This window comes from Oenanthe melanoleuca, chromosome 25 (assembly GCF_029582105.1).
Source record: "Oenanthe melanoleuca isolate GR-GAL-2019-014 chromosome 25, OMel1.0, whole genome shotgun sequence".
Classification (NCBI taxonomy): domain Eukaryota; kingdom Metazoa; phylum Chordata; class Aves; order Passeriformes; family Muscicapidae; genus Oenanthe; species Oenanthe melanoleuca.
Window position 1 is genome coordinate 1,954,866 of NC_079358.1, and position 27,890 is coordinate 1,982,755.

The 27,890-nt window shown below is 63.7% G+C and overlaps 1 protein-coding gene across 6 annotated transcripts; it reads right to left on the reverse strand.

Annotated features, from left to right (window-relative positions):
• Positions 1-530: 530 nt before the first annotated feature.
• Positions 531-27,811, reverse strand: ARHGEF2 (Rho/Rac guanine nucleotide exchange factor 2). 6 transcript variants are annotated; one of them, XM_056510921.1, is made up of 29 exons: positions 27,553-27,810; positions 27,402-27,446; positions 24,965-25,090; positions 23,657-23,884; positions 22,754-22,901; positions 22,147-22,237; positions 21,945-21,990; positions 20,932-21,043; positions 12,970-13,120; positions 11,380-11,447; positions 11,216-11,279; positions 10,841-10,970; positions 10,651-10,760; positions 10,431-10,577; positions 9,311-9,561; positions 8,452-8,577; positions 8,119-8,236; positions 7,593-7,850; positions 7,398-7,474; positions 6,290-6,459; positions 6,089-6,156; positions 4,688-4,873; positions 4,268-4,375; positions 4,120-4,184; positions 3,992-4,033; positions 3,840-3,890; positions 2,148-2,543; positions 1,112-1,298; positions 531-1,028 (listed from the first exon to the last, which is right to left on the reverse strand). In XM_056510921.1, exons 4-29 carry the CDS (start codon positions 23,845-23,847, stop codon positions 952-954), a joined length of 3,438 nt encoding a protein of 1,145 aa, XP_056366896.1. In that variant the 5' UTR covers positions 23,848-23,884; positions 24,965-25,090; positions 27,402-27,446; positions 27,553-27,810; the 3' UTR covers positions 531-951. The 6 variants fall into 6 exon arrangements, with proteins under 6 accessions (XP_056366896.1, XP_056366895.1, XP_056366897.1 ...); XM_056510920.1 differs by having other exon boundaries at positions 27,373-27,446; XM_056510922.1 differs by having other exon boundaries at positions 11,216-11,276; positions 27,373-27,811.
• Positions 27,812-27,890: the final 79 nt, after the last annotated feature.

Here is a 27,890-nt window from a genome sequence, read left to right on the forward strand (position 1 = left end):
TCGGCAGCAGGATGAGATGGGGATTGGGATCGGGACTGGAATCGGGACTGGAATCGGGGCTGGGATCGCATCTGGAATCGGGCTAGGATCGGGATCGGGGCTGGGGTCGCATCTGGATCGGGGCTGGGGTCGCAGCCGGCACTGTCCCCTGTTCCTCCCGGGACTCACCGTCACTTGCGAGCTGGAGCAGGAGAACATCCTCTTCATGGCCGGGACCCCCGCCCCCCCGCCGCGGGACCCTCCGGCCCCCGCCCCCTCCGCTCCCGGCGCCGATCCCCGCTCGCTGCGGGACCCCCGGGAGCCGCCGCTCCGGGGCCGCCTCCTCCGCCCGCCCCGCGCCGCGCCCGGTCCCGCACCCGGCCCGGCGGCTCCGGCACCTCCCCGGGAACGGCCCCGCCCTGCGGGTGCGCCCCAAACCCGGCCCATCGCCCCCCGGCCGAGACCCCCGCACTCACTGCGCCGAGGAGACACCCCGGCTCAGCCCCCCGCCCACCCCTTCGTTTTAGCTCCAAACTCTTAATTTTCACGATTTTCCAGATTTTTTAATATTTTTTATGTCTTCTGTCCTTTGTTTTTACAATTAATCCGCGGGGACCCCGTCCCTCCCCGCCCCACCCTTGGGCAGCCCCCCGACACCGGGGGGGGGGGGTCACTGTCACCGCTGACCCAGGAGCGGGAGGATCCCCCCCCCCCACCCCGGGGCCACCTCCCGCACCCCAAAAAACATCCAAATAAATAAATAAACCCCAGCGGGAAGAGGGGGGACACGATGTCACCCCCGCCCCACCGGGCTGGAGTAGGGGAGGGGGCGACCGGACCCCCCCGTTCCCGTAAGGCTCCCGTGGGAATAGCAGCGTCCCCATCCCGCTTTTCCAATCGCTCCCCACAGCTGGATCCACCCCTGGCGCGTCCCGGGGGGACCGTGGGGTGCTGGGGGGGCTGCGGGGGTCCCTAACTGTCCCCGTCGCCCTCCTTCAGCTCCTGGCTGTTCTCCGCCTCCTCGGGAATATCCTGCATCCTCAGGAAATCTGCGGGGAAACTCCAGGTTACAAAATGGGAAAGCGCAGGGTGGGACCTGCCCCCCCCCACGCCCCCCAAAACGGGGACGCACCTCGGGGGCTGGCGGGGGGGGAGTGGCGGCTTCCCAAGCCCCCCTCGTCCTCCAGGAGCACATCCAGGGTGTCCTCGCCCTCCCGCAGCCGCTCGGGGTCGGCGCCGCGGAATTCCAGCTCCTGGCGGGGGCTGGGGAAGGCGGGGGGGTGGTACGGGAGAACGGCGGGGGGGCTGGCGAGGCTGAGCTGCGGGGGGAGAGCGGGGTCAGGATGGAAACACGAGTGACCCTGGACACGACTCGAGTGACCACCGGACACACAGTGACCCCGGACACAAACAGAGTGACCCCGGACACAAACAGAGTGACCCCAGACACAACCAGAGTGACCCCGGACACAACCAGAGTGACCCCGGACACAGAGTGACCACCGGACACACAGTGACCCCGGACACAACCAGAGTGACCACCGGACACAACCAGAGTGACCCCGGACACAAACAGAGTGACCACCGGACACAACTCGAGTGACCACCGGGCACAGAGTGACCCCGGACACAACCAGGGTGACCCCGGACACAACCAGAGTGACCACCGGGCACAGAGTGACCCCGGACACAACCAGGGTGATCCCCGGACACAACCAGGGTGATCCCCGGACACAAACAGAGTGACCCCGGACACAACCAGAGTGACCAAGGACACAGAGTGACCACCGGACACAAACAGAGTGACCGCACCCCTCACCCGCGGCTGCCCCCGGGCCGTGCCAAGCCCGCCCACACCCGGTACCCCCGGTATCCCCGGTAACCCCTATACTCCTGGTATCCCCGGTGCTCCTGATATCCCCGACACTCCCGGTACCCCCGATACTCCCGGTGCCCCGGTACCCTCTGTACCCCCGGTTCCCCCGCTACCCCCGGTACTCCCGGTTCCCTCTGTACCCCCGGTGCCCCGGTATCCCCGTGTCCCCGGTACCCCCGATACTCCCAGTACTCCTGGTACCCCTGGTACACCCGTGTCCCCGGTACCCCCGGTACCCTCGCTAGCCCCGGTTCCCCGATCCTCCCGGTGCCCCCGGTGCCCCCGCGCCCACCTGCGGCGGGGTGAAGCTCAGGTACAGCGCATCCCCGGCCGGGAGGCTCCTGCGCCGGGGCTCCGCCGCCCTCCTCCCCCTCGGCGGCGCCGCCGGAGCCCCCCGCGCCTCCTGCAGCTCCCGCTCCAGCCGCGCCCGCTCCCGCTCGCTGTCCCGCAGCCGCGACTCCAGCGCCGCCGCCTCCTGCGCCCGCTCCTGGCAGAGCTGGCGGCAGCGGCTCAGCTCCTCCTGCACCAGCCCGTGCTGCCGCTGCAGCAGCGCCAGCTCCGCGCCGGGACCCGGCTCGGCCGCCCCGCTCACCGGCACCGCCGGCTGCGAGCCCCGGCGCGGCCGCGGCCGCTGCAGCCCCTCGGGCAGCTGCAGCTCCAGCAGCACCTCCTGGTGCGTCAGGTGCACCTGCGGGAAAGGGGTCAGCGGGTGGGAAAAGGGGAATGGGGGGAATGGGAATGGGGGGAATGGGGAATGGGAATGGGGGGAATGGGGGAAAGGGGTCAGAGGGAACGGGAATGGGGGGAATGGGGGGAATGGGGATAAAGGGGGGAATGAAGGGAATGGGGGAAAAGAGAAAAAGGAGGGAATGGAGGAAAAGTGGAAAAAGGGAAATGGGGGAATGGGGGGAATGGGGAATGGGGAATGGGGGGGAATGGGGGAAAGGGGATAAAGGGGAATGCGAAAAGGCAGAGAGGGGGAAAAGGGGAATGGGGGGAATGGGGAATGGGAAATGGGGAGTGGGGAGAGTGGGGATAAAGGGGTCGGGGGGCGGGAATGGGAAAGGGGAGTGGGGAATGGGGAATGGGAGTAAAGGGGTCAGGGGGAACAGGAATGGAAAAAGGGGAGAGTGGGGGAGTGGGGAATGGGGGAATGGGAATGGGAAAAGGGAGAGTGGGGAATGGGGGAGTGGGAATGGGGAAAAGGGGAAGGGGAATGGGGGGAAAGGGGGGAAATGAAAAGGGGGAAATGGGGGAAAGGGGAATGGGGGAATGGGGATAAAGGGGTCAGGGGGACGGGAATGGGAAAAGAGAGAGTGGGGAGAGTGGGGAGTGGGGGGAATGGGGCAAAAGGGGGGGAATGGGGAAAGGGGGAATGGGGGAAAAGGGAATGGGGGAAAAGGGAAAGGGGGAAAGGGGAAAGGGGGAAATGGGGAAGGGGGGAATGGGGGAAAAGGGGAATGGGAATGGGAAAAGGGAGAGTGGGGGAGTGGGGGGAACGGAGGAAAGTGGAATGGGAATGGGGAATGGGGAATGGGGGAAATGGGGAATGGAGGAAAAGCAGAATGGGGGAAAAGGGGAATGGGGGAAAAGGGGAATGGGGGAAAAGGGGGGAATTGGGGAAAAGGGGGGAAAGTGGAAAAATGAGGGAATGGAAGAAACGGGGGAAAAGGGGATAAAGGGGGCAATGGGGGAAATGAAGGAAAGGGGAAAAAGGAGGGAATGGAGGAAAAGGGGAATGGAGGAAAACAGGAATGGGGGAAAAGTGGAATGAAGGAAAAGCAGAATGGAGGAAAAGGGGGAAAAGTGGATAAAGGGGGGAATGGGGGGAATTGGGGCAAAGAGGGCTCAGGGGAAATAAGAAGAAAGGGGAATGGGAAGGGGACAAAAAGGAGACAGGGGATGGGATGGATTTGGGAGCAGCATGCCTTGGGCAGGGGGTGCCCCCTGGTCCCCTCTCCCCGTCCCTGTCCCCCTGTCCCACCTGGAGCCGCAGCAGGAGCCCGTACAGGTTCACCAGGCGCTGGTTGATCTCCTGTGGGGGACAGGATTTTTGGGGGGGGGGGTGAACCCCGAGTGCCACATCGAGGGGAGACCCTGAGCCGCCACCCCCCGACCCCAAAACCCTTTCCTCACCTCCTGGGATCCCCTGGGCGGGACCTGGTTCCCATTCCCGTCCTGCAGAGAGGGTGAGGTGACACTGAGGGTCCCAGCCTGGGCTGGGGGTCCCCAGAGCCCCCCCCAGAGCCCCCTCCCCAGCTCACCCTCTGCCCAGCGTCCGGATCCGCCCGGAATTCCAGGGAGCCGTTGACGCTGCCGGAGTCGCCGTCTGCAGGGGAATTTTGGGTGAGCCCCACGGGGGTCCTGGGGGTTCCCCCAACCCAGCACCCCCTCCCCCTGTCCCCCCCTTACTGCTGGCGCTGGGGCTGGGGCAGCTCTCGGCCTCGGGGGGGTTGTTCTGGTTCTGGTTCTGGTCCCGATCCCGGGGGCACCCCGTGAAAATCTCCTTCAGGCACTCCACTGCAGGGGAAGAGCAGCGTGAGCCCCTCCCACTGCCTCAGTTTCCCCATCCTGGGGCATCCCAGAACATCCCGGGGCATCCCAGAACATCCCGGGGCATCCCAGAACATCCCGGGGCATCCCAGGACATGCTGGGGCATCCTGAAGTATCCATCCCACCCTGGAGCATCCCGTACCTGCCCTTCCCTCCCCTTCCCACCTCTTCTCACTCCCTCATGCCATCCTGTAGCTCCCCTTCCCATCCCTTCCCACCCCTTCATCCCTTTCCCTTTCCCTTTCCCTTTCCCTTCCCTTCCTTCCCTCCCTCGGTACCTTCCCGGATGGCGTCGTGCAGCAGGACGTCCCCGCGGGGGCCGCGGGCAGGGTCCCCAGGGAAGGGGGTCCCTCGGGGGGCCGGGGGGGGCTCGGAGCCGCTGCCCAGCGCCAGCATGTCGGCAAAAATGCCGACCTTGTCCTCCAGCAGCGCCGCGATCTGCCGGTCGTGCTGCTCCATCCGCTCTGGAGAGGGGCGCGGGGAATTGGGGTCAGAGCGGGGGGGTGGGAGAAGGGGGTGGGAGAATGGGGTGGGATTAATGGGGTGGGATTAATGGGGTGGAACAGGGATGGGATCAATGGGATGGGATGGGATGGGATCAATGGGATGCAACAGGGATGTGATCAATGGGATGAGATCAATGGGATGGGATGAGATGGGACGGGATCAATAGGATGCAACAGGGATGGGATCGATGGGATTGGATGGGATGGGATCAATGGGATTGGATGGGATGGGATAGGATCAATGGGATCAATAGGATGAACAGGGATGGGATCAATGGGATGAGATCACTGGGATGGGATCAATGGGATGGAACAGGGATGGGATCGATGGGATTGGATGGGATGGGATCAATGGGATGCAACAGGGATGTGATCAATGGGATGAGATCAATGGGATGGGATGAGATGGGACGGGATCAATAGGATGCAACAGGGATGGGATCGATGGGATTGGATGGGATGGGATCGATGGGATTGGATGGGATGGGATAGGATCAATGGGATCAATAGGATGAACAGGGATGGGATCAATGGGATGAGATCACTGGGATGGGATCAATGGGATGGAACAGGGATGGAACAAGGATGGGATCGATGGGATGGGGTGGGATCAATGGGATGGGATCAATGGGATGGAACAGGGATGGAATCAATGGGATGGGATCAATGGGATTGGATGGAATGGCATCAATGGGATTGGATGGGATGGGATCAATGGATTGGATGTGATGGGATCAATGGGATGGAACAGCAATGGGATCAATGGGATGGAACAGGGATGGGATCAATGGGATGAAACAGGGATGGGATCAATGGGATGGGATCAATGGGATGCAATACGGATGGGATCGATGGGATTGGATGGGATGGGATGGGATCGATGGGATGGGATGGGATGGGATGGGATCAATGGGATTAATAGGATGAAACAGGGATGGGATCAATGGGATGGGATGATGGGATGGGATCAGTGATGGGATCACTGGGATGGAACAGGGATGGGATCAATGGGATGGGATCAATGGGACGGGATCAATGGGATGGGATCAATGGGATTGGATGGGCTCAATGGGACGGGATCAGTGGGATTGGATGGGATGGGATCAATGGGACGGGATCAATGGGACGGGATCAATGGGATGGAACGAGATGACCAAGGATGACCCCCCCCACCTTTCAGCTTCCTCAGGGACGCTTCGGTCTCCGTCTCAATCAGGGGGAAATCCTGGCGGCTGGGACAGCTGGGAGAGCCGGGATGGGATGGGGGGATCAGAGCGGGACCCCCAGCCCCATCACCCCACACCCACCCTGCTACCCAAAGAGACCCCCAGACCCCCGGGGGGGTCCCAGCTGCCCCCAGCCCCGGGCACTCACAGGCTGACCGCCTGCTGGATGACCTTCATCCAGTGGTTGCGGTCGTCGCGCGAGGCCGCGTGCACCTCGTACATCTCGGGCGGCGCCGCGCTGAGCAGGAACATCCCCTTCTCCTGGTTGGCGATGTCACGCACGATCAGGTTTTGCAGCGAGATGACGGCCGGCTTGTCCTGAGGGAGCGGGGAGAGCGGGCGTGGGGAGAGCTGGGGATACTGGGGATACTGGGAATGGGGAGAGCGGGAGTGGGGAGAGCTGGGGATACTGGGGATACTGGGAGTGGGGAGAGCTGGGGATGGGGAGAGCTGGGGATGGGGAGAGCTGGGGATACTGGGAATACTGGGAGTGGGGACAGCTGGGGATACTGGGGATACTGGGAGTGGGGACAGCTCGGGATGGGGAGAGCTGGGGATGCTGGGGATACTGGGAATACTGGGAATGGGGAGAGCTGGGGATGGGGAGAGCTGGGGATACTGGGAATACTGGGAATGGGGAGAGCTGGGGATGGGGAGAGCTGGGAGTGGGGAGAGCTGGGATTGGGGAGAGCTGGGGATACTGGGAATACTGGGAATGGGGAGAGCTGGGGATGGGGAGAGCTGGGAGTGGGGAGAGCTGGGAATGGGGAGAGCTGGGGATGGGGAATACTGGGAATGGGGAGAGCTGGGGATGGGGAGAGCTGGGATTGGGGTGCACTGGGAATGGGGAGAGCTGGGGATACTGGGAATACTGGGAATGGGGAGAGCTGGGGATGGGGAGAGCTGGGATTGGGGTGCACTGGGAATGGGGAGAGCTGGGGATGGGGAATGGAGAACTGGGAGTGGGGAGAGCTGGGGATGGGGAGTGGAGAGCTGGGAATGGGGAGTGGTGGAAATGGTGGGATTGGGGAGAGCTGGGAATGGGGAGTGGTGGGATTCAGGAGAGCTGGGAATGGGGAGTGGTGGGAATGGGGAATGGTGGGATTGGGGAGCACTGGGAATGGAGATCACTGACAATGGGGTGCACTGGGAATGGAGATCACTGGGAATAGGGAGCACTCAGACTGGGGAGCACTGGGGTTGGGGAGCGCTGCCCCAGAGCCCCAGGGGCTCGGGGTGAGGAGGGGGCTCCTCACCAGCATGGGGAACGTGTATTTCTGGTCCTTCTCTTGCAGGAACACCAGCACGTCCGTCATCAGCAGCACCAGCACATCTGGGGCGAGCGGGGTGAGCGGGGGGGGGGGCTTCACCCCCTGACCCCGCGGGCCCCCCATCCCCATCCCCTGCTCCCGGGGCATCCCCCAACCCCCTTTTTTCCCCCCTTTTCCCACCTTTGAAGCGCCCGGCCGCCGTTTTCCAGAGCATCCCCCCGCTGTGCACCAGCTTCCTGCGCAGCAGCTCGTCCCTGCCGAAGGCGCCGGGGCGGCTGTCCCACAGCAGCGGCACCTTGGCCCGCGGGTCCACGCGCCGGAAAACGTCCCACAGACGTCCCCGCAGCTCCCACGCGTGAACCTCCTCGTCCACGGCCGACAGCAGCTCCTTCACCAGCCGCAGCGCCCGCGACAGGTCGGCGCAGTCCCCCTCGTTGTCTGCGGGCGGGGCGGGGAAGTTGGAACTGCGGCCCCGCCCGCAAATCGCGGGTCCGGCCCCGTCCCGGCCCCTCCTGCCCCGTCCCGGCCCCTCCTGCCCCGTCCCGACCCACCCCGGTCCCTTCCCGGCCCGTCCCGACCCCTTACCGAACCCGTCTCGACCCGGCTCGTCCCGACCCCTTCCCATCCCGGCCCCGTCCCGGCCCCTCCTGCCCCGTCCCGGCCCCTTCCCGACCCCTCCCGACCCCTTCCCGGCCCGTCCCGGCACCTTTGGAGTTCTTGAGGATGCGCTCGATGAGCACGGGGTACTTGGTGATGCGCTGCGTCACCAGCAGGATGCACTCGGGGACGCCGTGGCGGCGGAGGAGGGGGGAGCGTGTCACCCTCTGGGCGGGGGAGAGGGGGGGACAGCGTCAGCAGGGACCCCCCAGAGCAGGGAACCCCCCGGAGCTCAGTGGGGAAACTGAGGCACGGAGTTGGGAGAAGAGTTTCCCACCGGGGCACAAAGCCTGGAAGGTGCAGGGAGACCCCCATCCCCATCCCGGGGGTCCCTCCAGGGGACAGAGACCCCATCCCCAGCCCGGGGTCCCGTGGGGCCCACCCGGATGAACTGCTGGAAGCGCTTGTCCCGGGCCAGCAGGTCCTTGTACTCCTTGAGCGCCTTGGTGTGCTTGCTGCAGAACTCGGCGTAGGCCTTGCGCAGCTGCTCCGCGCTGGGGCCCGAGAACTGGGCAGGGAGGGGGCATCAGCACCCCCTGCACCCCCGGGCATCCCCCCCGGGCATCCCCCCCTGGGCATCAGCACCCCCTGCACCCCCGGGCATCCCCCCCGGGCATCAGCACCCCCTGAACCCCTGGGCATCCCCCCCTGGGCATCAGCACCCCCCTGCATCCCTGGGCATCCCCCCCTGGGCATCAGCACCCCCCTGCACCCCCCTGCACCCCTGGGCATCCCCCCCGGGCATCTCCCCCTGGGCATCCCCACTCTGCACCCCTGGGCATCCCCACCCCAGAGCATCCTGCTTTCCAGGCCCCCATTATCCCCACCCCAAAATCCTCATGCCCCCAAAATCCTCATCCCCCTGTATCCCATCCCCGCAAAATCCTCATCCCCCCATATCCCATCTCCCAAAATCTTCATCCCCCTGTATCCCACCCCCCTGTATCCCATCCCCCTGTATCCCATTCCCCCAAAATCTTCATCCCCCATTCCCCCATCCCCCCAAAATCCTCATCCCCCTGTATCCCATCCTTCATTTCCTCATCCCCCAAAATCCTCATCCCCCTGTATCCCATCCCCCTGTATCCCATTCCCCCAAAATCCTCATCCCCCCATTCCCTCATCCCCCAAAATCCTCATCCCCCTGTATTCCATCCCCCTCTTCCCCCATCCCCCTGTATCCCATCCCCAAAATCCACACCCCCCTGTATCCCACCCCGCTCCCCCGTGGCCCCGCCCACCTGGGTGACCAGGATGTCACCGAGGCGGTCGATGACGAAGTTCTTGTTGCTGTCCTGCGCCAGCGACTCCCGGCGCCGCTCCAGGAGCTGGGCCAGGAATCGCTCGTGGATGTGGCTGAGCTCGTCCAGGCAGGGGAAGATGCGCTGGACGGTGCCGGGGTCCAGCTGCAGCTCCTCCAGCATCGCCCTGCGGAACAGGGCGCCCATGATCTTCAGCGTCCGCACGTGGTGCAGCTCCGTCTGCATCAGCTCTGCGGGGGCACGGCGCGGTCACCAGGGGCGGGACCGGACGGGACAGGGATGGGACAGGGACGGGACAGGGACAGGGATGGGACAGGGACGGGAGAGGGACTGGGATGGGACAGGGACAGGGAAAGGGATAGAGATGGGACAGGGACTGGGACAGGGATGGGACAGGGACAGGGATGGGACAGGGATGCAACAGGGACAGGGACAGAGATGGGACAGGGACGCAACAGGGACAGGGACAGAGATGGGACAGGGACGGGACAGGGACAGGGATGGGACAGGGACGGGAAAGGGACAGGGATGCAACAGGGACAGGGACAGGGACAGGGACAGGGACAGGGACAGGGACTGGGACAGGGACAGAGATGGGACAGGGACAGGAACAGGAGAGAGACAGGGACAGAGATGGGACAGGGACAGGGGCAGGGACAGGGACAGAGATGGGACAGGGATGGGAGAGGGACAGGAACAGGAGAGAGACAGGGACAGGAACAGCACCCAATGGGACAGGGACAGAGATGGGACAGGGACAGCAAAAGGGTCAAGGACAGCACCCCCAGGGAGAGGGACAGGGATGGGGGACAGGGACAAGGGACAGTGACAGGGGCAGCACCCCCAAGGACAGGGACATCACCTCCGAGGACAGGGACAGCACAGAGGGGACAGGGACAGGACCCCAGGGGCAGGGACAGGACCCCAGGAACAGCCACCCAGCCTGGCCCTGTGTCCTCATGACTGCATCCTCTGTCCCAGTGTCCCAATTCCTTCTTCCTCACCCTCTTCCTGTGTCCCCTGTCCTGTCCCTGTGTCCCTTTCCTGTCCTCACATTCCCCATGTCTTTACCCCTGTGTCCCCTGTCCCCTGCCCTCACCGTAGATGACATCCTGTCTCTTCATGACGTCCATGCGGTGCTGCTGCAGGAAGCTGTTATCCACCGCCAGGCTCCAGGAATCCGCCTCGAACTCCTTCCCGTCCGCCTCCAGGTCGCTCAGCAGCTGGCTCAGGATGACGTCGGGGCCTGCGGGTGACATCCCCGTCGAGTCCCCGCGCCCCTCCCCCGTGTCCCCGCCCCGTCCCCGCCGCGTCCCCACCTTCGTCGATCAGCGACTCCACCGACAGCGTCCGGTTGCGCATGTTGAGGGAATCCGTGGACTGGGACAGGATCCGCCGGATGCCCAGCGGGGAGTCATCGTTGAACGTCCTGAGGGGGGCGGGTGGGACACGGTGGGGACACTGGGGACACCCCCGGACCCCCCTGTGCCCCCCGGTTCCCGCCCTTACCCTGAGATGTTGGTGGTGGAGACGCTCTTGGAGAGCGACAGGGAGGGGCGGCCCCGGCGCGGCCCCAGCAGCGTCTGGCGGAAACTCTCCGAGGGGTAGATGGCAGAATTGGGGCGCTCCCGGATGGCATCTGGGGGGGGACAGCGGGGGTGGGTGCTGGGGACCCCCTGCCACCCCCCAGGCTGTGCAGGGACACCCGGAAAGGAAAGGAAAGGAAAGGAAAGGAAAGGAAAGGCGAAAGGAAAGGAAAGGCGAAAGGAAAGGAAAGGAAAGGAAAGGAAAGGAAAGGCGAAAGGAAAGGCGAAAGGAAAGGAAAGGAAAGGAAAGGAAAGGAAAGGAAAGGAAAGGAAAGGGAGGGAAGCTCCCCCCACTCACTCTTGTTGCGCAGGGACACCGACTGCAGCGCTGAGCTGTTCTTCAGCAGCGCCGCCTTCTGCTGCTGCGGGGGAGCGGGAGCGTCACTCACTGTCCTCGCGTGTCCCCAGTTCCCGCATCCCCCGTTCCCAAATCGCCCCCGGGCTCGCCTCACCCGCGCTCACCTTCTGCTTCACCTTGGTGCAGTTGGGCAGCGTGTCCTTGCAGCGGTTGTGGATGGTGACGTTGCAGGCTGGGGGACACGGGGAGGTGACAGAGGTGACGGAGAGGCCACGGGGACTCTCCTGCCAGCCCTCCTCCCCCGCACCCCGGCGGAGCGACGGCAGCAGATGCGGTGGGAATGCGGGTGGATGCGGATCAGCCGGAGCCGCAGCTGCCAGCGAGCAGCCGCCCAGCCCCGAGGGCACAGCGCCAGCCTGGGGCCACCAGCGCCAGCCCGGGGCCACCAGCGCCAGCCCGGGGCCACCAGCGCCAGCCCGGGGCCACCAGAGCCAGCCCAGGGTGTGCCAGGGCAGGGAAACCATCACCTGCTGCAGGGCACCAACCCAAAAAAACCTGGGCACTGCGGTGCCATGCCAAAGGGCAAAAGCCACTCCAGAAAATCCGTCTTGGAAATGCCACCGCGGCACAGTCATGGTGGCAAGGCCACCCCAAAAAAGCCATCCCAAAAAAAGCCACCCAAGCCACTGCGGCAAATCCAATCCGGCAAAGCCACCCCAGCAATTCCGCCCCAGCAAAGCCACCCCAAAAAAAGTCATCCCAAAAAAAGCCTCCTCAGAAAAGCCACTGCGGCAAAGCCACCCCGGCAAAGCCACCCTGGCAGCTCCACGCTGCAAAAGTCACTGCGGCAAAGCCACCCCAGAAAAAGTCATCCTGGCAAAGCCACCCCAGCAAACCAATCCTGCCAGTTCCATCCCAGCAAAGCCACCCTGGAAATCTCATCCTGGAGAATTCGCCCTGGAAATCCTGCCCTGGCAATTCTGCCCTGGCAAAGCCAACCCATCAAATCCAGCCTGGCAAAGCCACCCTGGCAAAACCAGGGTGGAAAAGCCACCCTGGCAAAGCCACCGCAGCAAAGCCACCCCAGAAATCTCATCCTGGAGAATTCGCCCTGGAAATCCTGTCCTGGCAAAACCACCCTGGCAAAACCAGGGTGGAAAAGCCACCCTGGCAAAGCCACCCCATAAAATCCATCCTGGCAAAGCCACCCCAGCAGTTCCACCATGGCAATTCTGCCCTGGCAAAGCCACTGTGGCAATTCTGCCCTAGAAAATCCATCCTGGCAAAGCCACCCCAGCAATGTCACCATGGCAATTCTGCCCTGGAAAATCCACCCTGGCAAAGCCACCGTGGCAATTCTGTCCTGGCAAAGCCACCCCACCAAATTGACCCCACCAAATCCACCCTGGCAAAGCCACTGTGGCAATTCTGCCCTGGAAAATCCCCCCTGGCAAAGCCACCCCATCAAATCTACCCCTGACAAAGCCACCCCAGCAATGTCACCATGGCAATTCTACCCTGGAAAATTCCCCCCTGGCAAAGCCACCCCATAAAATCCACCCTGGAAAATCCACCCCAGCAATGCCACCATGGCAATTCTACCCTGGAAAATCCCCCCTGGCAAAGCCAACCCCGGCGATTCCACCGTGTCAATCCCACCCTGCCACATCCCCCCCGGGCAAACCCTTCCAGGTCCCCCCTTCCCGCGGGCACACCCGGCTGGAACCTCCCCCCGCTGCCCCGGGGGCACTCACTGGGACACACGAGCGCTTCCTTGGCCGTGATGCTCTTGTTGCAGGCGAAGCACATGGTCATGCCCGACACGGAGATGGTGGTGAAGAGGTGCCCGTTGGTGTACCGCGCGTCCTTCTCCTTGCCCTCCTTCATCCTCTCCTTGTCCTTGCCCTGCCCGGACAGCGGCACCGGACGCCTGACGGGGCTGCGGCAGCGCGGCCGCCCCGCGGGTCCCCCCGCGGGTCCCCCCGCGGCTCTGGGGACGCGGCTCATGGCTGCGGGGAGCGGCCGGGGCAGCGCCGGGCTGGGGCTCGGAGCGCCGCGCTCGCCGCCGCCGCCGCTCAGCATCCTCCGTCTCCACGGCAACCGCGGCCGGGATGCGGAGGGATGCGCGATCCCCCCCCCGGCACAGCCCCAATGGGGACGGGGTGCGGGGGCGCAGCCGGGAGGTGACGCTGCCCCGTCGTCCTCAGCGCGGCCCCCACCTCTTATTTTTAACCAGATTTTGGCGTTTCGCTCTTTTTCTTCCCCAAAAATAATAACGGGGGGTGGGGACCGCGGAGCCCCCCACGCGGGGAAGGGTTGGTGTCACCTCGAGTGTCCCCACGCTCGGCCCGGACCCCCCCCCCCGCGCGCCCCCACGGGCACAGAGACGCCTTTGTGCCCCCCCCGGCCGTGCCTGGCACCGGCTGAGCCGACCCGGAGCCCCCCAAAAGCGGCGGGACCCCCCCCCCAGCTCCCCTTCCCAACGCCAAAGGGGGGTCCCGGTGTCTGTCCCGGCCCCCCCGAGATCGGGAGACGCTGAGGGACCCCCGGGGGAGCCTGGGGGGGGGACACGGGGCAGGAGTGGGACCCCGTGGGCACCAGTGGGATCCCACTGAGCACAATCGGGACCCCAGTGCCACTCCAGTGTCCCCCAGTGTCCCCCTAATGCCACCCAGTGTCCCCCCAGTGCCACCCCAGTGTCCCCCCTGTCACCCCATGTTCTCCCAGTGCCACTCCAGTATTCCCCCAGTGTCCCCCAATGCCACCCAGTGTCCCGCAGTGCTACCCCAGTGCCATCTCAGTGTTCCCCCCGTGTCCCCCGAGTGTCCCCACTGCCAGCCCCGTGTCACCCCAGTGCCCCCCAGTGCCATCCCAGTGTCCCCCCAGTGCCATCTCGGTGCCACCCTGTGCCCTCCGAGTGTCCCCCAGTATCCCCCGCAGTGCCACCATCCCAGTGCTACCCCAGTGCCCCCCAGTGCCATCTCAATGTCCCCCCAGTGTCCCCCAGTGCCATCCCAGTGCCACCCAGTCTCCCCCCAGTATCCCCCAGTGGCACCCCGTGTCCCCCTAATGCCATCCCAGTGCCACCCCAGTGTCCCTCCAGTGTTCCCCCCAGTGTCCCCCAGTGCCACCCAGTCTCCCCCCAGTGCCCCCTAGTGCCATCCCAGTCTCCCCCCAGTGTTCCCCAGTGCCCCCCCGGTGCCACCCCCGTGTCCCCCAGTTCCACCCCAGTATCCCCCAGTATCCCCCAGTATCCCCCTAGTGTCCCCCAGTATCCCCCCAGAGCTATCTCAGTGTCCCCCCGTGTCCCCCGAGTATCCCCCCCGTCCCCCCAGTGCCCCCAGTATCCCCCAGTGCCACCCCCGTGTCCCCCTAATGCCATCCCAGTGCCACCCCAGTGTCCCTCCAGTGTTCCCCCCAGTGCCACCCCGGTGCCACCCCCGTGTCCCCCCAGTGCCCCCCAGTTCCACCCCATTACCCCCCAGTATCCCCCTAGTGTCCCCCCAGAGCTATCCCAGTGTCCCCCCGTGTCCCCCGAGTATCCCCCCCGTGTCCCCCCTGTCCCCTGTGTCCCCCCAGTGCCCCCAGTATCCCACCCAGTGCCACCCCAGTGCCACCCCAGTGCCACCCCCGTGTCCCCCAGTATCCCCCCCGTGTCCCCCCGTGTCCCGCTGTCCCCCCGTGTCCCTTTTCCCCCCGCCGGGCTCGGGGGTCTCACCGTCTCTGCCCCCGGGGGTCGCAGGGGCTCCGGGGGGAAGGGGGCGCAGGAGCAGCAGCACATCCCGGCCCCCCGAGCCCGGCGGCGCCTCCGGCCGCGACATCGGCGGCGACATCGGCGGCGACATCCGCCCCGCGCGCGATTGTTCCCGCCCGCTTGTTTGTTTTCCTTTGATTTTCCCTCTGCTCCGCTGGTTTTGTTTATTTTCCTTTTATTTTCCTCCTTTTCTTTTCTTTCTTTATTTTTTTTTTCTTTACCTCCCTTTATTTGCTTTCCTTTCTTTATCTTTCATTTTTTGCTTTTTTTTTTTTTTTTTTAAATTCGCTTTCCCTTTATTCTTTTCGCCCTTTCTCTCCCTATTTTTTTCCCTTTCCTCCCCTCCACTTTCTTTCCTTTATCTTCCTGCTTTTCTTTCCTTTTCCACCCCCGATTTTCTTTCCACTTTCATCCTCCCCTTTTTTTACCGCCTTTCCCCTTTTTTACTATTTTTCCTTTTTTTTTCTGCTTATTTTACCCTTTTTCTTTTTTAACAGATTTTTCCTCCTTCACTGCTTTCCCCCCGTTTCTTTTCCCTTTTTTACATCCTATTTTCCTTTTTTCTTCGCTTTCCCCCCTCCACTTTTTTTTCTTTTTTTTTTTTTTTACCGTTTTTCTTTCTCTTCCCCCCTCCCGACTTTCCTTCTCGCTTTTCTCCCTTGCCCGATTTCCGTGTTTTTCTCCTTATTTTAGCCCCCCCCCCCCCCCCCCCGCGCGAAGGAAACCGAACCGCGCCAGACAAAGGCGGGAGCCGCTTCCTGCCCCTCCTCCCCCGGCCCGGGGGTCTCCAAAGGGACCCCCCCAAAAAAAAAAAAAAAAAAAAAACCTCAGGGGAGGGGGGACCTCACACCGCGCAACCCCCCAAAAAAACTCCGAGAATTTGGGGGAATTTGGGGGGGGTCCCGCACCCGTCTGCAAAGGGACCAGCGCAGGTTTGGGGGGACGCAAAAAGACCCCCAAAAATGGGGGGGGGGGGGCTCAGTGGCCGCGCCCCCCCCGCGGGCAGCGGGGGCGGAGGAAGTTCCAGCGCTTTAAATAGAAACGGGGATTTTTGGGGTTCCTGTTCCGGCCCCTCCGCGCCCCAAAACTCCGCTCGGGGCTGGGGAGGAGTTTTTGGGGCGCTGTCACACACTGGGGGTCACCCCACCCTCAAAGTGTCCCCCCGACCCCCCCAAACCTGGGTGGGGCCAAAACGTCTCGGACGAAACTTTTTTTAAACAAAAAAAACCCACAATTTCCCCCGGGCGGAGCGGGGACACACAACCACTTCCCCTTGCGCAAAACCCCCCCCTGAGGCCCCCAAAACCGCCCCCTGACCCCCCAAAACCGCCCCCTGAGCCCCCAAAACCCCTCCTGAGGCCCCCAAACCCCTCCTGGGGTGGGGGCACCCCCAAATTCCCCCCAGCTCAGGCCGAACCACCTCAGCGCGTCCACGAGCGGTCGCGGCGGGGGTCCCGCTCTCCCCTCCAAAAAAATCTCATTTTTGGGGTGAACTGGGGTCCGGGGGGGGCACAGAGCCCCCCCAGCCCCCCCAGCCCCCCCGGGCCCGTTTCGCCACGCCGGCATTGCCACATGCCCACGGTCACGGGGGTCGGAGCCGCGCGCGCCCCGTGCCTCAGTTTCCCCCTCCCCGACCCCTCCCCTCGGGTTTGTCATCACGGAGAGCGATAAAATTGGGGTGAGGGGTCCCTAAAACTTCTTTTCCCCCCCCCCCCCGCCCCGCCCGGCAGGAGGGGACGGCGACTTCCTCATCCTCATCCTCGCGTCGCCCGGAGCTGCGGCCGCGGGGAGGGGAGGGAGAGGAAGAGTCGGGGCGAAGTTTGGGGGGCGGCGGAGGAATTGGGGGACACTCGGGGGGGTCCCCCGAGCTGCGGGATGGGGGAAGGGGGGTCCTTGTTCCAGCCAGCACCCCCTGATGCACAATGCGGAGCAGCTGGGGGGGGGCCTCGCCCCCTCCTCACCCTCCGCCCCCTTTGATTGGGATCCCCGAAGCGCCTGACCCCCCCCGCCCCCACCCCCGAGCATCACCCCAAAAAATCCCCAAACCCCCCCCGGGGCCGCAGGCAGAACCCCCAAGTCGGGGTGAGGGATGGGGTGACCCCTCCCTTCCCCCCCAAACAGGGAAAAGCCCCCCCCGCACCCCAAGACGGGCTGGAAGAGGGGGGACCCCGCTCGGTGAGGGGGGGGCTGCGCACCCCCAGACCCACCTTGGCGCTCCTGGATCGCGACAGCGACTCGATACGGGACATAATCCAGGGAGCGCTCCCGGCTCCCTCCCGCCGCTTCCCGGTCCTTTCCCGGTCCTTTCCCGGCTCTTTCCCGGCTCTTTCCCGGTCCCTCCCGGTGCTCCCGCTGCTCCCGGTCCCTGCCCGGTCTCTCTCGGTCCCGCCCCCCGGGGGCGGGTCGCGCCGCCCCCCGGCCTCGTGCTGCCCGCGGGGCCTTTGTTCGCGCGGGGTCCCCGGGATCCGGCCCAGAACCCCGGGATCCGGCCGGGATCCAGCCCAGAACCCCGGGATCCGGCCCAGAACCCCGGGATCCTGCCGGGATCTGCCTCCGGGGACCGGCACCCGCGTGATCGGCACCCCGGAGTCACCCCGGGTTTGGGATGAGCATCCCCGGAACCGGGATCTGCATCCCCAGGATCGGGATCAGCATCCCCGGAATCGGCTCCCAAACATCCCAAGGAATCAGACTCTGGACTCAGCCCAGCTCTGGTCACCACCAGAGCATCCCCTGGGATCTGTGTCCCTGAATCTCGGGGATCTGTGACCCTGAATCACAGGGATCTGTGTCCCTGAATCCCGGGGATCTGTGTCCCTGAATCCCAGAGATCTGTGTCCATGAATCCCGGGGATGTGTCCCTGAATCCCAGAGATCTGTGTCCCTGAATCCCAGAGATCTGTGTCCCTGAATCCCGGAGATCTGTGTCCCTGAATCCCAGGGATCTGTGTCCCTGAATCTCGGGGATCTGTGTCCCTGAATCCCAGAGATCTGTGTCCCTGAATCCCAGGGATCTGTGTCCATGAATCCCAGAGATCTGTGTCCCTGAATCCCGGAGATCTGTGTCCATGAATCCCGGGGATCTGTGTCCCTGAATCCCAGAGATCTGTGTCCATGAATCCCGGGGATCTGTGTCCATGAATCCCGGGGATCTGTGTCCCTGAATCCCGGGGATCTGTGTCCCTGAATCCCAGGGATCTGTGTCCCTGAATCTCGGGGATCTGTGTCCCTGAATCCCGGGGATCTGTGTCCCTGAATCTCGGGGATCTGTGTCCCTGAATCCCGGGGATCTGTGTCCCTGAATCCCGGGGATCTGTGTCCCTGAATCTCGGGGATCTGTGTCCCTGAATCCCAGAGATCTGTGTCCCTGAATCCCGGGGATCTGTGTCCCTAAATCCCGTGGATCAGCCGCTGCAATCCCCCCAGATCGCAGCCCGGCATCTCTTGGGATCGCTCCCCGGATCCATCCCCGCTCCCCACCCACGGAATTCCCGTGGAATCCGTGCCCGGAGCCACCCGGATCGCGCCCGGCATCCCTCGGGGTCGCCCCTCGGGGTCCCCCCTGCTCCGGCCCCGCCGCCCGGATGCGGCCCCGAGTCCAGCCCTTCCTCTCCGTGCCTCAGTTTCCCCCCTCACACCGTCCCTGGAAACCCCCGTCCCATCCCGGCGTGACAGCAGCGCTGCGATCCCAAAAGGAATCAGCGAATCCCTCGGGATTCCGCCCCCCCAAACCCCCGAGCCCTGGGCACCCCGTTTTGGGGTGACACAAATCCAGGCTGGACCCTGCCCGGGGAGCCCCCCACGGCTGCTGCCGCTTCCCTGCGGATGGAAAATCGGGATAAAGACGCTATTTTTGGAAAATGTTGCTTTTCCCCCCGCAAAACTCGGGAGAGGCCTTGGCACCGGGAGCTGGGCTGGCGTCACCCGGTTGAACATTAACTCCGCCGGGATAAGCCAGGATTTATCGGATCAGCTCCACTGCCGGGCCCGAGATAACGCTCCCGGTCCCAGCTGCGGCTTTTTGGGGACCACAAAGTCCCCAAGTGCCACCTGGACAAAGCCATCCCCCAGTTCCAGACGCTTTAGGAAATTAAAAATCCCTTTATCCCGCATTTCCCAGCCCGGCGGCACCGAGGGGACGGGACCCCGGCAGCGCTGGGGTTAATGAACAACCAGGAAAAACCACCAAGGAGAGGTGTCACCATCCCCGGCTGGAAAACAGGGAATTGCGGCCGCATCCGGCGCGGCAGAAGGGAAGAAGGATGGGCTCGGCATTCCCAGGAAAAATTTGGGATTCGGGGTTTATCCGACGTGCCGAGCCCAGGATCCGAGCAGGTCCGTGAAAAGCGGCTGGGCCTCGGTTCTGACTCATTCCCGCCTCATCCCCGGCTCCTTCCCGGCCTCCTTAGGCTGGGTTTTAATTAAAGTGCGGCTTTTAATTAACTCCTGGTCACCAAAGCGGAATCAAACCCCCGGGGGGCCCCGGAGAGGGGGGGAGGGGGACGTGGTCAGACCCCCCCCCCATTTTCCCCACATTCCCGATTCCTCATTTCCTCCCGGATACACCCAAAATTTTCGTCTCCCGCTCCCCGGCCGGTACCCCAAAACCAGCCCAAAAACCTCGGAAGACCCCAAAACACCCCAAAAAAAATTCGGGAGACACCAAAACACCCTCAAAAAAATCCTCGGGAGGCCCCAAAACACCCCCAAAAAATCTGGGGAAGCCCAAAAACACCCCCAAAAAAATTAGGGACACACCAAACACCCCAAAAAATCTAGGGAGGTCCCAAAACACCCCAAAAATATCTCGGGAGGCCCCAAAACAGCCCAAAAATCCCCGGGAGGAACCCCCGGCGAGGCCTCCGGATGCTCGGCGGGGTCCGGCCGCGCTTCCCACGTGGATCCGCACGGGAAAACCCCGCGGGGGCGGAAGGAGGAAAACGGGGGGGGGGGTCCTGGACTCGGGGGGACCCCTCACCACAACACCCCGTGCCGGGTCTGGGGGTGTCTCCGCAGCCCCCCCAGAGCGGGATTATTTTTCCTTCCCGTTTGGGGAAGAATAATTTCTTCCACGTCCCCATCGGGGCCCCCCCCCAACTTCCAGGCGCCTTTTCCCTACAGAATCCCCAACAAACAATCGAACAATCCCAAAAAACATCCCAAGGAACGGCTCCTTCGGCCGGTCCGGGCTGTGCCGGGGCTGGGCCGGTCCCGCCGGGCGGGTTTGGAGGTTTTTTTTTCCCCCCCAGATGGGAACAGCTGGCGGCTGATCCGGCGGGAAGGGCGGGAGGGATTAACGGCTCCGAGCGGGGGGGCCGAGCCGGGCTGGGCCCCCCAAAACCGGGACAAAGCCGCGACCCCTCCTGCCTCAGCTCCTCCCCCCGAAACGGGGATCTGGGGGGGACGCGCCTCCCCAGAGTCACCCAAGGAACGGGAGATGGAGAAACTGAGGCACGGGAGGGGAAGGAGCGGGCGGAAAACGTTCCCGAGGGAGGGATGGCGGCGGGAGGGGCCGGGACCCGCTCGGGACCCGCTCGGGGTCCCTTCCCCGAGCAAATCCCCCATTTTCCTCCCTCACATCCCGCGGCACGGAGCGGAGCCGGGAAACTGAGGCACGGCGGAGCATCCCATAACCCATCCCGCTACCCCCGGTTATTGTCCCGTTATCATCGCGTTATTCATTCTCCCTTTATCCCGGCATTATCCCGATATCCCGTTGTTATCCCGTTTCTCTCCCGCTTTTCCCGTTGTTCTCCCGTTTCTTTTTTCCCCGGGTTTCTCCCATTGTTTTCCCGCTGTTTCCCCGTTGTTTTCCCATTGTTTCCCCGTTGTTTTCCCTCTATTTTCCCGCTGTTTCCCCGCTGTTTTCCCGTTGTTTTCCCGCCGAGCCGATCCCACCGCCCGCTTTTTTTTTTTTTTTTTTTTTTTTTTTTTTTTTTTTTTTTTTTCTTCCCTTCCCTACCTTTGTCTTCCCGGTCATCCTGCGGATGAAGCTGAGGGTCCTGTCCAGGGGGGTCCCTTCCCGGCCCGGGGGGGTCCCCGCCTCCCCCGCCAGCCGCTCGCGGCTCCCGGCGCTGCAGGAGGAGGATCCCGCTGGACAATTCCCCCGGACAATCCCGCCGGACAATCCCGCTCTGTCCCCGCCGGGAACGGGGAGGAGCGTCCGTGTCCCCTCCCCGCTCCCAGCCGGGGGAGCCCCCCCTGTCCCCCCCCGAGCCCCCTCTGTCCCTTCCGGGCCCCCCCCCGTGTCTCTGCCCCTCCATTTAGGGAGCGGGTCTGGGGGCGCAGCCCCGAGTTTGGGGGGTCCCCCCTGTGCTGGGTGGTCCCGGTTCCTTGGGGACATCCTCGGACGGGGACAAGGCGGCCTTGGAGGCGCCAAAATACCCCCGGGGGGGACAAAAGCCACCCTTGGAAGGGAACAATTCCCCCTGAAGGGGACAAATGCCCGTGGGAGGGGACGAGCCACCCCTGGAGATAAATCACCCGTGGGGAGGGGACAAGATGACCTCGGGTGGGGACAAGTCACCTTCAGAGGGGGACGAGCCACCTTGGAGGGGGGAAAAGCCCTTTCCCCTGCGGCGATGCGGGCCAGGTGTCCCCATCCCTGTCCCCGTCGCTGTCCCCATCGCTGTCCCTGTCCCCGTCCCTGTCACTGTCACTGTCCCCATCCCTGTTCCTGTTCCTGTCCCTGTCCCTGTCCCTGTCCCCAGCCCTGTCACTGTCCCTGTCCCTGTTTCTGTCCCTGTCCCTGTTTCTGTCCCTGTCCCCATCCCTGTCCCCGTCCCTGTCCCCATCCCTGTCCCCAGCCCTGTCCCTGTCCCTGTCCTCGCTCGTCCCCGCGGGGCTCCGGGCCAGCCCCCGGGGTGACGATTCCCTAATGAGGACGGGAATGGGCTGTGACAGGCGCGGGGAGGGGACAGGAGGGGACAGAGAGGCGACAGGAGGGGGACACCGAGGGGACAGGAGGGGACTCACCCGCTGACCAGGCTCTGCTGGGAGGCGAACCAGGGAATTTCGGCAGCTGGAAAAAGGAAAAGGAATTTCCAAAAGGGCCGCGAGGAGCGGGGCCGTAATTAACAGCGGCGGCAGCGCCATCGATTTTGGGTCGTTACCGGGGAGGTCGGAGCGGGGACAGCGCCGGGGGGACACGAGGGTCCCGGGGGGGTGACAGACTCACCCTCCTCGCTGGGGACACTGGCGATGACACCGAGAGACGCGGATTTGCAGCGGGACCAGCCCCGGGGCGCCGGGAGCCTCCACGCGTCCTCCTGCCAGAGGGGACAGCGACAGTGGCACTGCCACCCCAGCGGCCCTGCCACCTCCCCGCCTCGGTACCCAAAAGGAAACCGCTCCGGGGGGGGGCAGGGCTGGGAAGGAGTGTCCTGGCCCAAAAGACACTCCGGACAATGGCAAAGCCACCCAGGGTGATGGCAAAGGCACGGCGACAATGACAGAGCCACCAGGGCCGTGGCAAAGCCGCTCAAGATGATGACAGAGCCCCTCAGGACAATGGCAAAGTCACACCGGGACAATGACAACGCCACCTGGGGGGGATGGCAAAGCCACCCAGAGCGACGACAGGGTCACCCAAAATGATGGCAGAGCCACCAAACCACTTGGGGCGGTGACAAAGCCGCCGGGACCGTGACAAAGCCACCCAGGGTGGGTGACAAAGCCACCAGGACGCGACTTTCTCACAGCAATCCCCTCCCCGGGGGTCCGTGTGTCCCCCCCAGCTCAGGTGGGTGCCGGGCCACCCCCGCGGTGACAGGAGTGCCACCAACCTTCACATCGGCCGCGTCCTCCTCGTCCTGCGAGAGCAGCGAGTCCAGGTCGTCGCTGCTGTGCACCAGGGGCGCCCTGCGGGGGTCCCGGGGGGGCCGCCAGAGCCCCCCCAGCTGCCCCGAGCTGCAGCCGAGATCGGGGCTCCCGCTGGGGAACGGGGGGGGCTTCAGAGCGGGGACACCCCCAAACCGCGGGCAGGGAATTCGGGGGGTCCCTGCTCATGCAGGATGGCAGTGCCGGGATTTGGGGGGTGGGGGGTGCTGGAGACCCCTGGATTTGGGGATGGGACAGAGGAGACCCCTGGATTTGGGGATGGGGGTTCGGGGAGACCCCTGGATTTGGGGATAGGGGGCACAGGAGACCCCCGGATTTGGGGATGGGGGACACAGGAGACCCCTGGATTTGGGGGGTAGGGGGTGCTGGAGACCCCTGGATTTGGGGATGTGGGATACAGGAGATCCCTGGATTTGGGGATGGGGGGTGCTGGAGACCCCTGGATTTGGGGATGGGACAGAGGAGCCCCCTGGATTTGGGGGACACAGGAGAACCCTGGATTTGGGGATGGGGGACGCAGGAGACCCCTGGATTTGGATATGGGAACACAGGAGACCCCTGGATTTGGGGATGTGGGATACAGGAGACCCCTGGATTTGGGGATGGGGGACACAGGAGACCCCAGGATTTGGGGATGGGGGGTGCTGGATACCCCTGGATTTGGGGATGGGGGACACAGGAGACCCCTGGATTTGGGGATGGGGGTTCAGGGAGCCCCCTGGATTTGGGGAGAGGATTCGGGGAGACCCCTGGATTTGGGGATGGGGGACACAGGAGCCCCCTGGTTTGGAGAGGGGGCTCGGGTCCCCCCTGTATTTGGGGAGGGGGCTCGGGGTGCTGCCCCGTACCTGCGCGGGTCCCGGCCCGGCTCCCAGCTGTGCCGCCGGAACGGATCCAGGGAGCTGCGGAGCGCCCGGGCCCTGCGCAGGGGCACCCCGGGGGTCCGTCCTTCCTCCCCCTCCTCCTCCTCCTCCTCCCAGCCCGTGCCCGGCTCCAGGACGGACACGCAGCGGCGCCTCGGGGGCGCGGCCCCCTCCATGTCGGGGGGCTCCAGGGAGGGGGGGCGCCGCTCGGGGCTGCGGGAAGGGGTCGGGGGGAGATGAATTTTGGGGGGGGGTCTCATTCCTGTGTCCCCGCGGGGCCGGAGGGTCCCCAAACCCCGGGACACTCCAACCCCCCCCGAGCTGGTTACTCATTAAACCGGCAGGAATTCGGGATGAGAGCGGCTGGGAAGGGGGATGTGGGGTGGGGATGGAATGGGAATAATGGGAACGGGAACGGGATAATGGGAATAATGGGGATAATGGGAATAATGGGAATAATGGGAACGGGAACGGGATAATGGGAATAATGGGAGTAATGGGAATAATGGGACCAGGAACAGGAATGGGAATGGGGATGGGAATGGGAATAATGGGAATAATGGGAATAATGGGAATAATGGGAATAATGGGAATAATGGGAATAATGGGAATAATGGGAATGGGAATAATGGGAACGGGAATGGGATAATGGGAATAATGGGAGTAATGGGAATAATGGGACCAGGAACAGGAATGGGAATGGGGATACTGGGAACGGGAATGGGAATAATGGGAATGGGATAATGGGAATAATGGGAATAATGGGAATAATAGGAATGGGATAATGGGAATGGGAATGGGGATGGGAATGGGATAATGGGAATGGGATAATGGGAATAATGGGAATAATGGGAATGGGATAGTGGGACTGGGAATGGAAATGGGAACCCCCACCCCAGGGGGACCCCGCAAGGATGCAGCTCATCTGACCCCCCAAATTCCTCCCGAGGGAGAGATAAACCCCCCGGAGCAGCCGGTCCCGGGAGTTTAGGGGGACTGGGGGGCACCAGGGATTTGGGATGGATTTGGGATGGGAACGGGGCGGGTTTGGGGTGGGATCTGAGATGGGATCTGGGGGATTTCAGCCTGGCCATGGCCCCCTAAAAACCCACATGAGACTGGGAGACCCCTGGGAATCCCGACACCCCTCCCAGAACCCCGACACCCCCTGAGCATCCCGACCCGGCTGCTCCCTCCTGGCCCCGGTCCCGTGGATCCCCAAATCCCGGTGGATCCCCAAACCCCGACACCGTTCCCGCCTGGCGCACCCGCCCCGGCCCTGGGCAGACTCACCCCGCTGGGGACAGGGAGGGGACTGGGATGCGCTGGGATGCGCTGGGATGAGCTCAGCCCGTTTTCCTGTTTTCACATTCCCAGCCCGGTCAGCTGATTATAAAAAAACCGCTTTCCTTTGTGGATCTGCCGGGGAATAATAAATACGGAATCATAAAAAAAAAAATATCATTATTTGATTTCATGGCTCCAGGGCACCTCCAGGAACCCGCGAGGCCCCCGCGGATTTTGGGGCTCGCGGGCTCATCCAGGAGCAGAAAAACCAGCGGGATGCGCGGGGGTTTCCCAAAACCTGCTGGGAATCCCGGGATGCGAATCCGGAGCGGGGAGTCGGCTGGGAAAGGACGGGACCCCCAAATCCCCAAATCCCCAAATCCCAAATGCCGGGAGCGGCGGCTCCGCGGGGTTTGGATCCCGAGCGGGTGCGGGATCAGAATTCCCCAGCACGGGAATGGATCGGTGTCCCCAAATCCCGGGGGAGGGGACGGGGGGATCCATCCCGCCCTTCTCCGCCCCTCCTTGGACCCGGCCGCGATTCCCGAGGGTTCGGGGCGGAATTTGGGCAGCGCCTCCCCCGGGGCTTTCCCAGGACACTCCCGGGATTTTGGGAAGGGCCGGGATGCGGGGCTGGGGGGGCGACTCGGGGGCCGTGACCTCGGGGTGACCTCGGGGTGACCTCGGGGGTCCCGTGTCCCACCGGGGTGTCCGGGACACCGGGGACGGGGCTGGGTGTCACCGCAGAGGTGACGGTGGGGCCGGGGGGCTCAGGGGGGCTCAGGGGGGTCAGGCCATCCCCGGGTCACCCCAGGTCACCCCGGGTCACCCCGGGTCACCCCGCACCTACCTGCGGGCCGTGGGAAGCGGGATTAGAGGTCGGTGCAACCCGGAAATTCCCAATTCCCGAGGTCCCGGCTCCCAGCCCGGAGATTCCCGATTCCCGGGGTCCCGCGCCCCCTCCCCCTCCCCTCCCGCACTCCAAACAAACCAGGAACCACTCGGCGAACCGGATCCTTCTCCCTGTTAACCCTTTTCCCGCAGATCCGGGGGTGCCGCTCCCTCTCCCCCCCTCCCCCACAGCCCTCGGCACCCCCCATCCCCTTTCCCAGCGGTTTTTAGGGGTCGGGAACAGCTCCCGTGTCCCCCCCGGGGTCAAACCGCCCCTTCCCGACTCCAGTGGGATTTATGGATAATTCAGCGGGGGGAGGGGCCGGGCAGCCCCAAAGCGCCCTAGGGCAGGGTGGGGGTGACCTCGTGCCTCAGTTTCCCTGCCCCAAGGGCAAGAATTCCTTCTCCCCCCGGAGCATTCCCACTTCTCCATCCCGCTGCCGGCAGAACCCCAAATCCCTGGGGCTGAATCCCAAATCCGTGGGTCTGAATCCCAAATCCCTGGGGCTGGATCCCAAATCCACGGGGCTGAATCCCAAAGCCCTTGGGCTGGATCCCAAATCCGTGGGTCTGAATCCCAAATCCGTGGGTATGAATCCCAAATCCCCGGGGCTGGATCCCAAATCCCTGGGACTAAATCCCAAATCCCTGGGTCTGAATCCCAAATCCGTGGGTATGAATCCCAAATCCCTGGGGCTGGATCCCAAATCCGTGGGTCTGAATCCCCAATCCGTGGGTCTGAATCCCAAAGCCCTTGGGCTGGATCCCAAATCCACGGGGCTGAATTCTAAATCCCTGGGGCTGGATCCCAAATCCCTGGCGCTGGATCCCAAATCCCTGGGGCTGAATCCCAAATCCCTTGGGCTGAATCCCAAATCCTTGGGGTGAATCCCAAATCCTTGGGGTGAATCCCAAATCCCTGGCGCTGGATCCCAAATCCCTGGCGCTGGATCCCAAATCCCTGGCGCTGGATCCCAAATCCACGGGGCTGGATCCCAAATCCCTGGGGCTGGATCCCAAATCCTTGGGGTGAATCCCAAATCCCTGGGGCTGGATCCCAAATCCCTGGGGCTGGATCCCAAATCCTTGGGGTGAATCCCAAATCCAGGGGGCTGGATCCCAAATCCTTGGGGTGAATCCCAAATCCACGGGGCTGAATCCCAAATCCCTGGGTCTGAATTCCAAATCCGTGGGTTTGAATCCCAAATCCCTGGGGCTGAATCCCAAATCCTTGGGGTGAATCCCAAATCCCTGGCGCTGGATCCCAAATCCAGGGGGCTGGATCCCAAATCCCTGGCGCTGGATCCCAAATCCACGGGGCTGAATCCCAAATCCCTGGGGCTGAATCCCAAATCCCTGGCGCTGGATCCCAAATCCCTTGGGCTGAATCCCAAATCCTTGGGGTGAATCCCAAATCCCTGGCGCTGGATCCCAAATCCTTGGGGTGAATCCCAAATCCCTGGGGCTGGATCCCAAATCCAGGGGGCTGGATCCCAAATCCCTGGCTCTGCCCCCATCCCCACCTTGTCCCGGCTCCGGACGGGTCACACACCTCGGACAATCCCAGCACAGCCGGATCCAGGCGGGATCTCATTTCCTGGGAAAAGCCAGCACGGAAAGGGTCAATCCCGGCTGGATCGGCTCCATCCCGCTCCGGAGGCACCTGCGGGCTCTCAGCACCCCCGGGGGGAAGCAATTCCCACCTCGCAGGAATATCCGGGAGAAGGAAAAGCTGCCAGAAACCCCCGGAAAATCCCAAATTCCCGAGGCCGGAGCCACGCGGCCGCCGGGCTCCGTGTCCCTGCTGGGAATTCCCGGGATTTGTCCCTCTCCGGGAATGTTTGTTTAAATAAACGGGCGGAACCGGGACCTTTGCGCGGGATTCGGGAGGTGCCAGGAGGTGACACTGCCCGCACCCTGCCCGCTCCCGAGTTTTTCCAGGGGTTTCCTGGGCAGGGATTGAGTTTTTCCACAGCTTTTGGGGTTAAATTTTGGGCTCCGCGTTTCCTGGTTCGGCGGGTCCGCCCCGCAGACCTCCCCG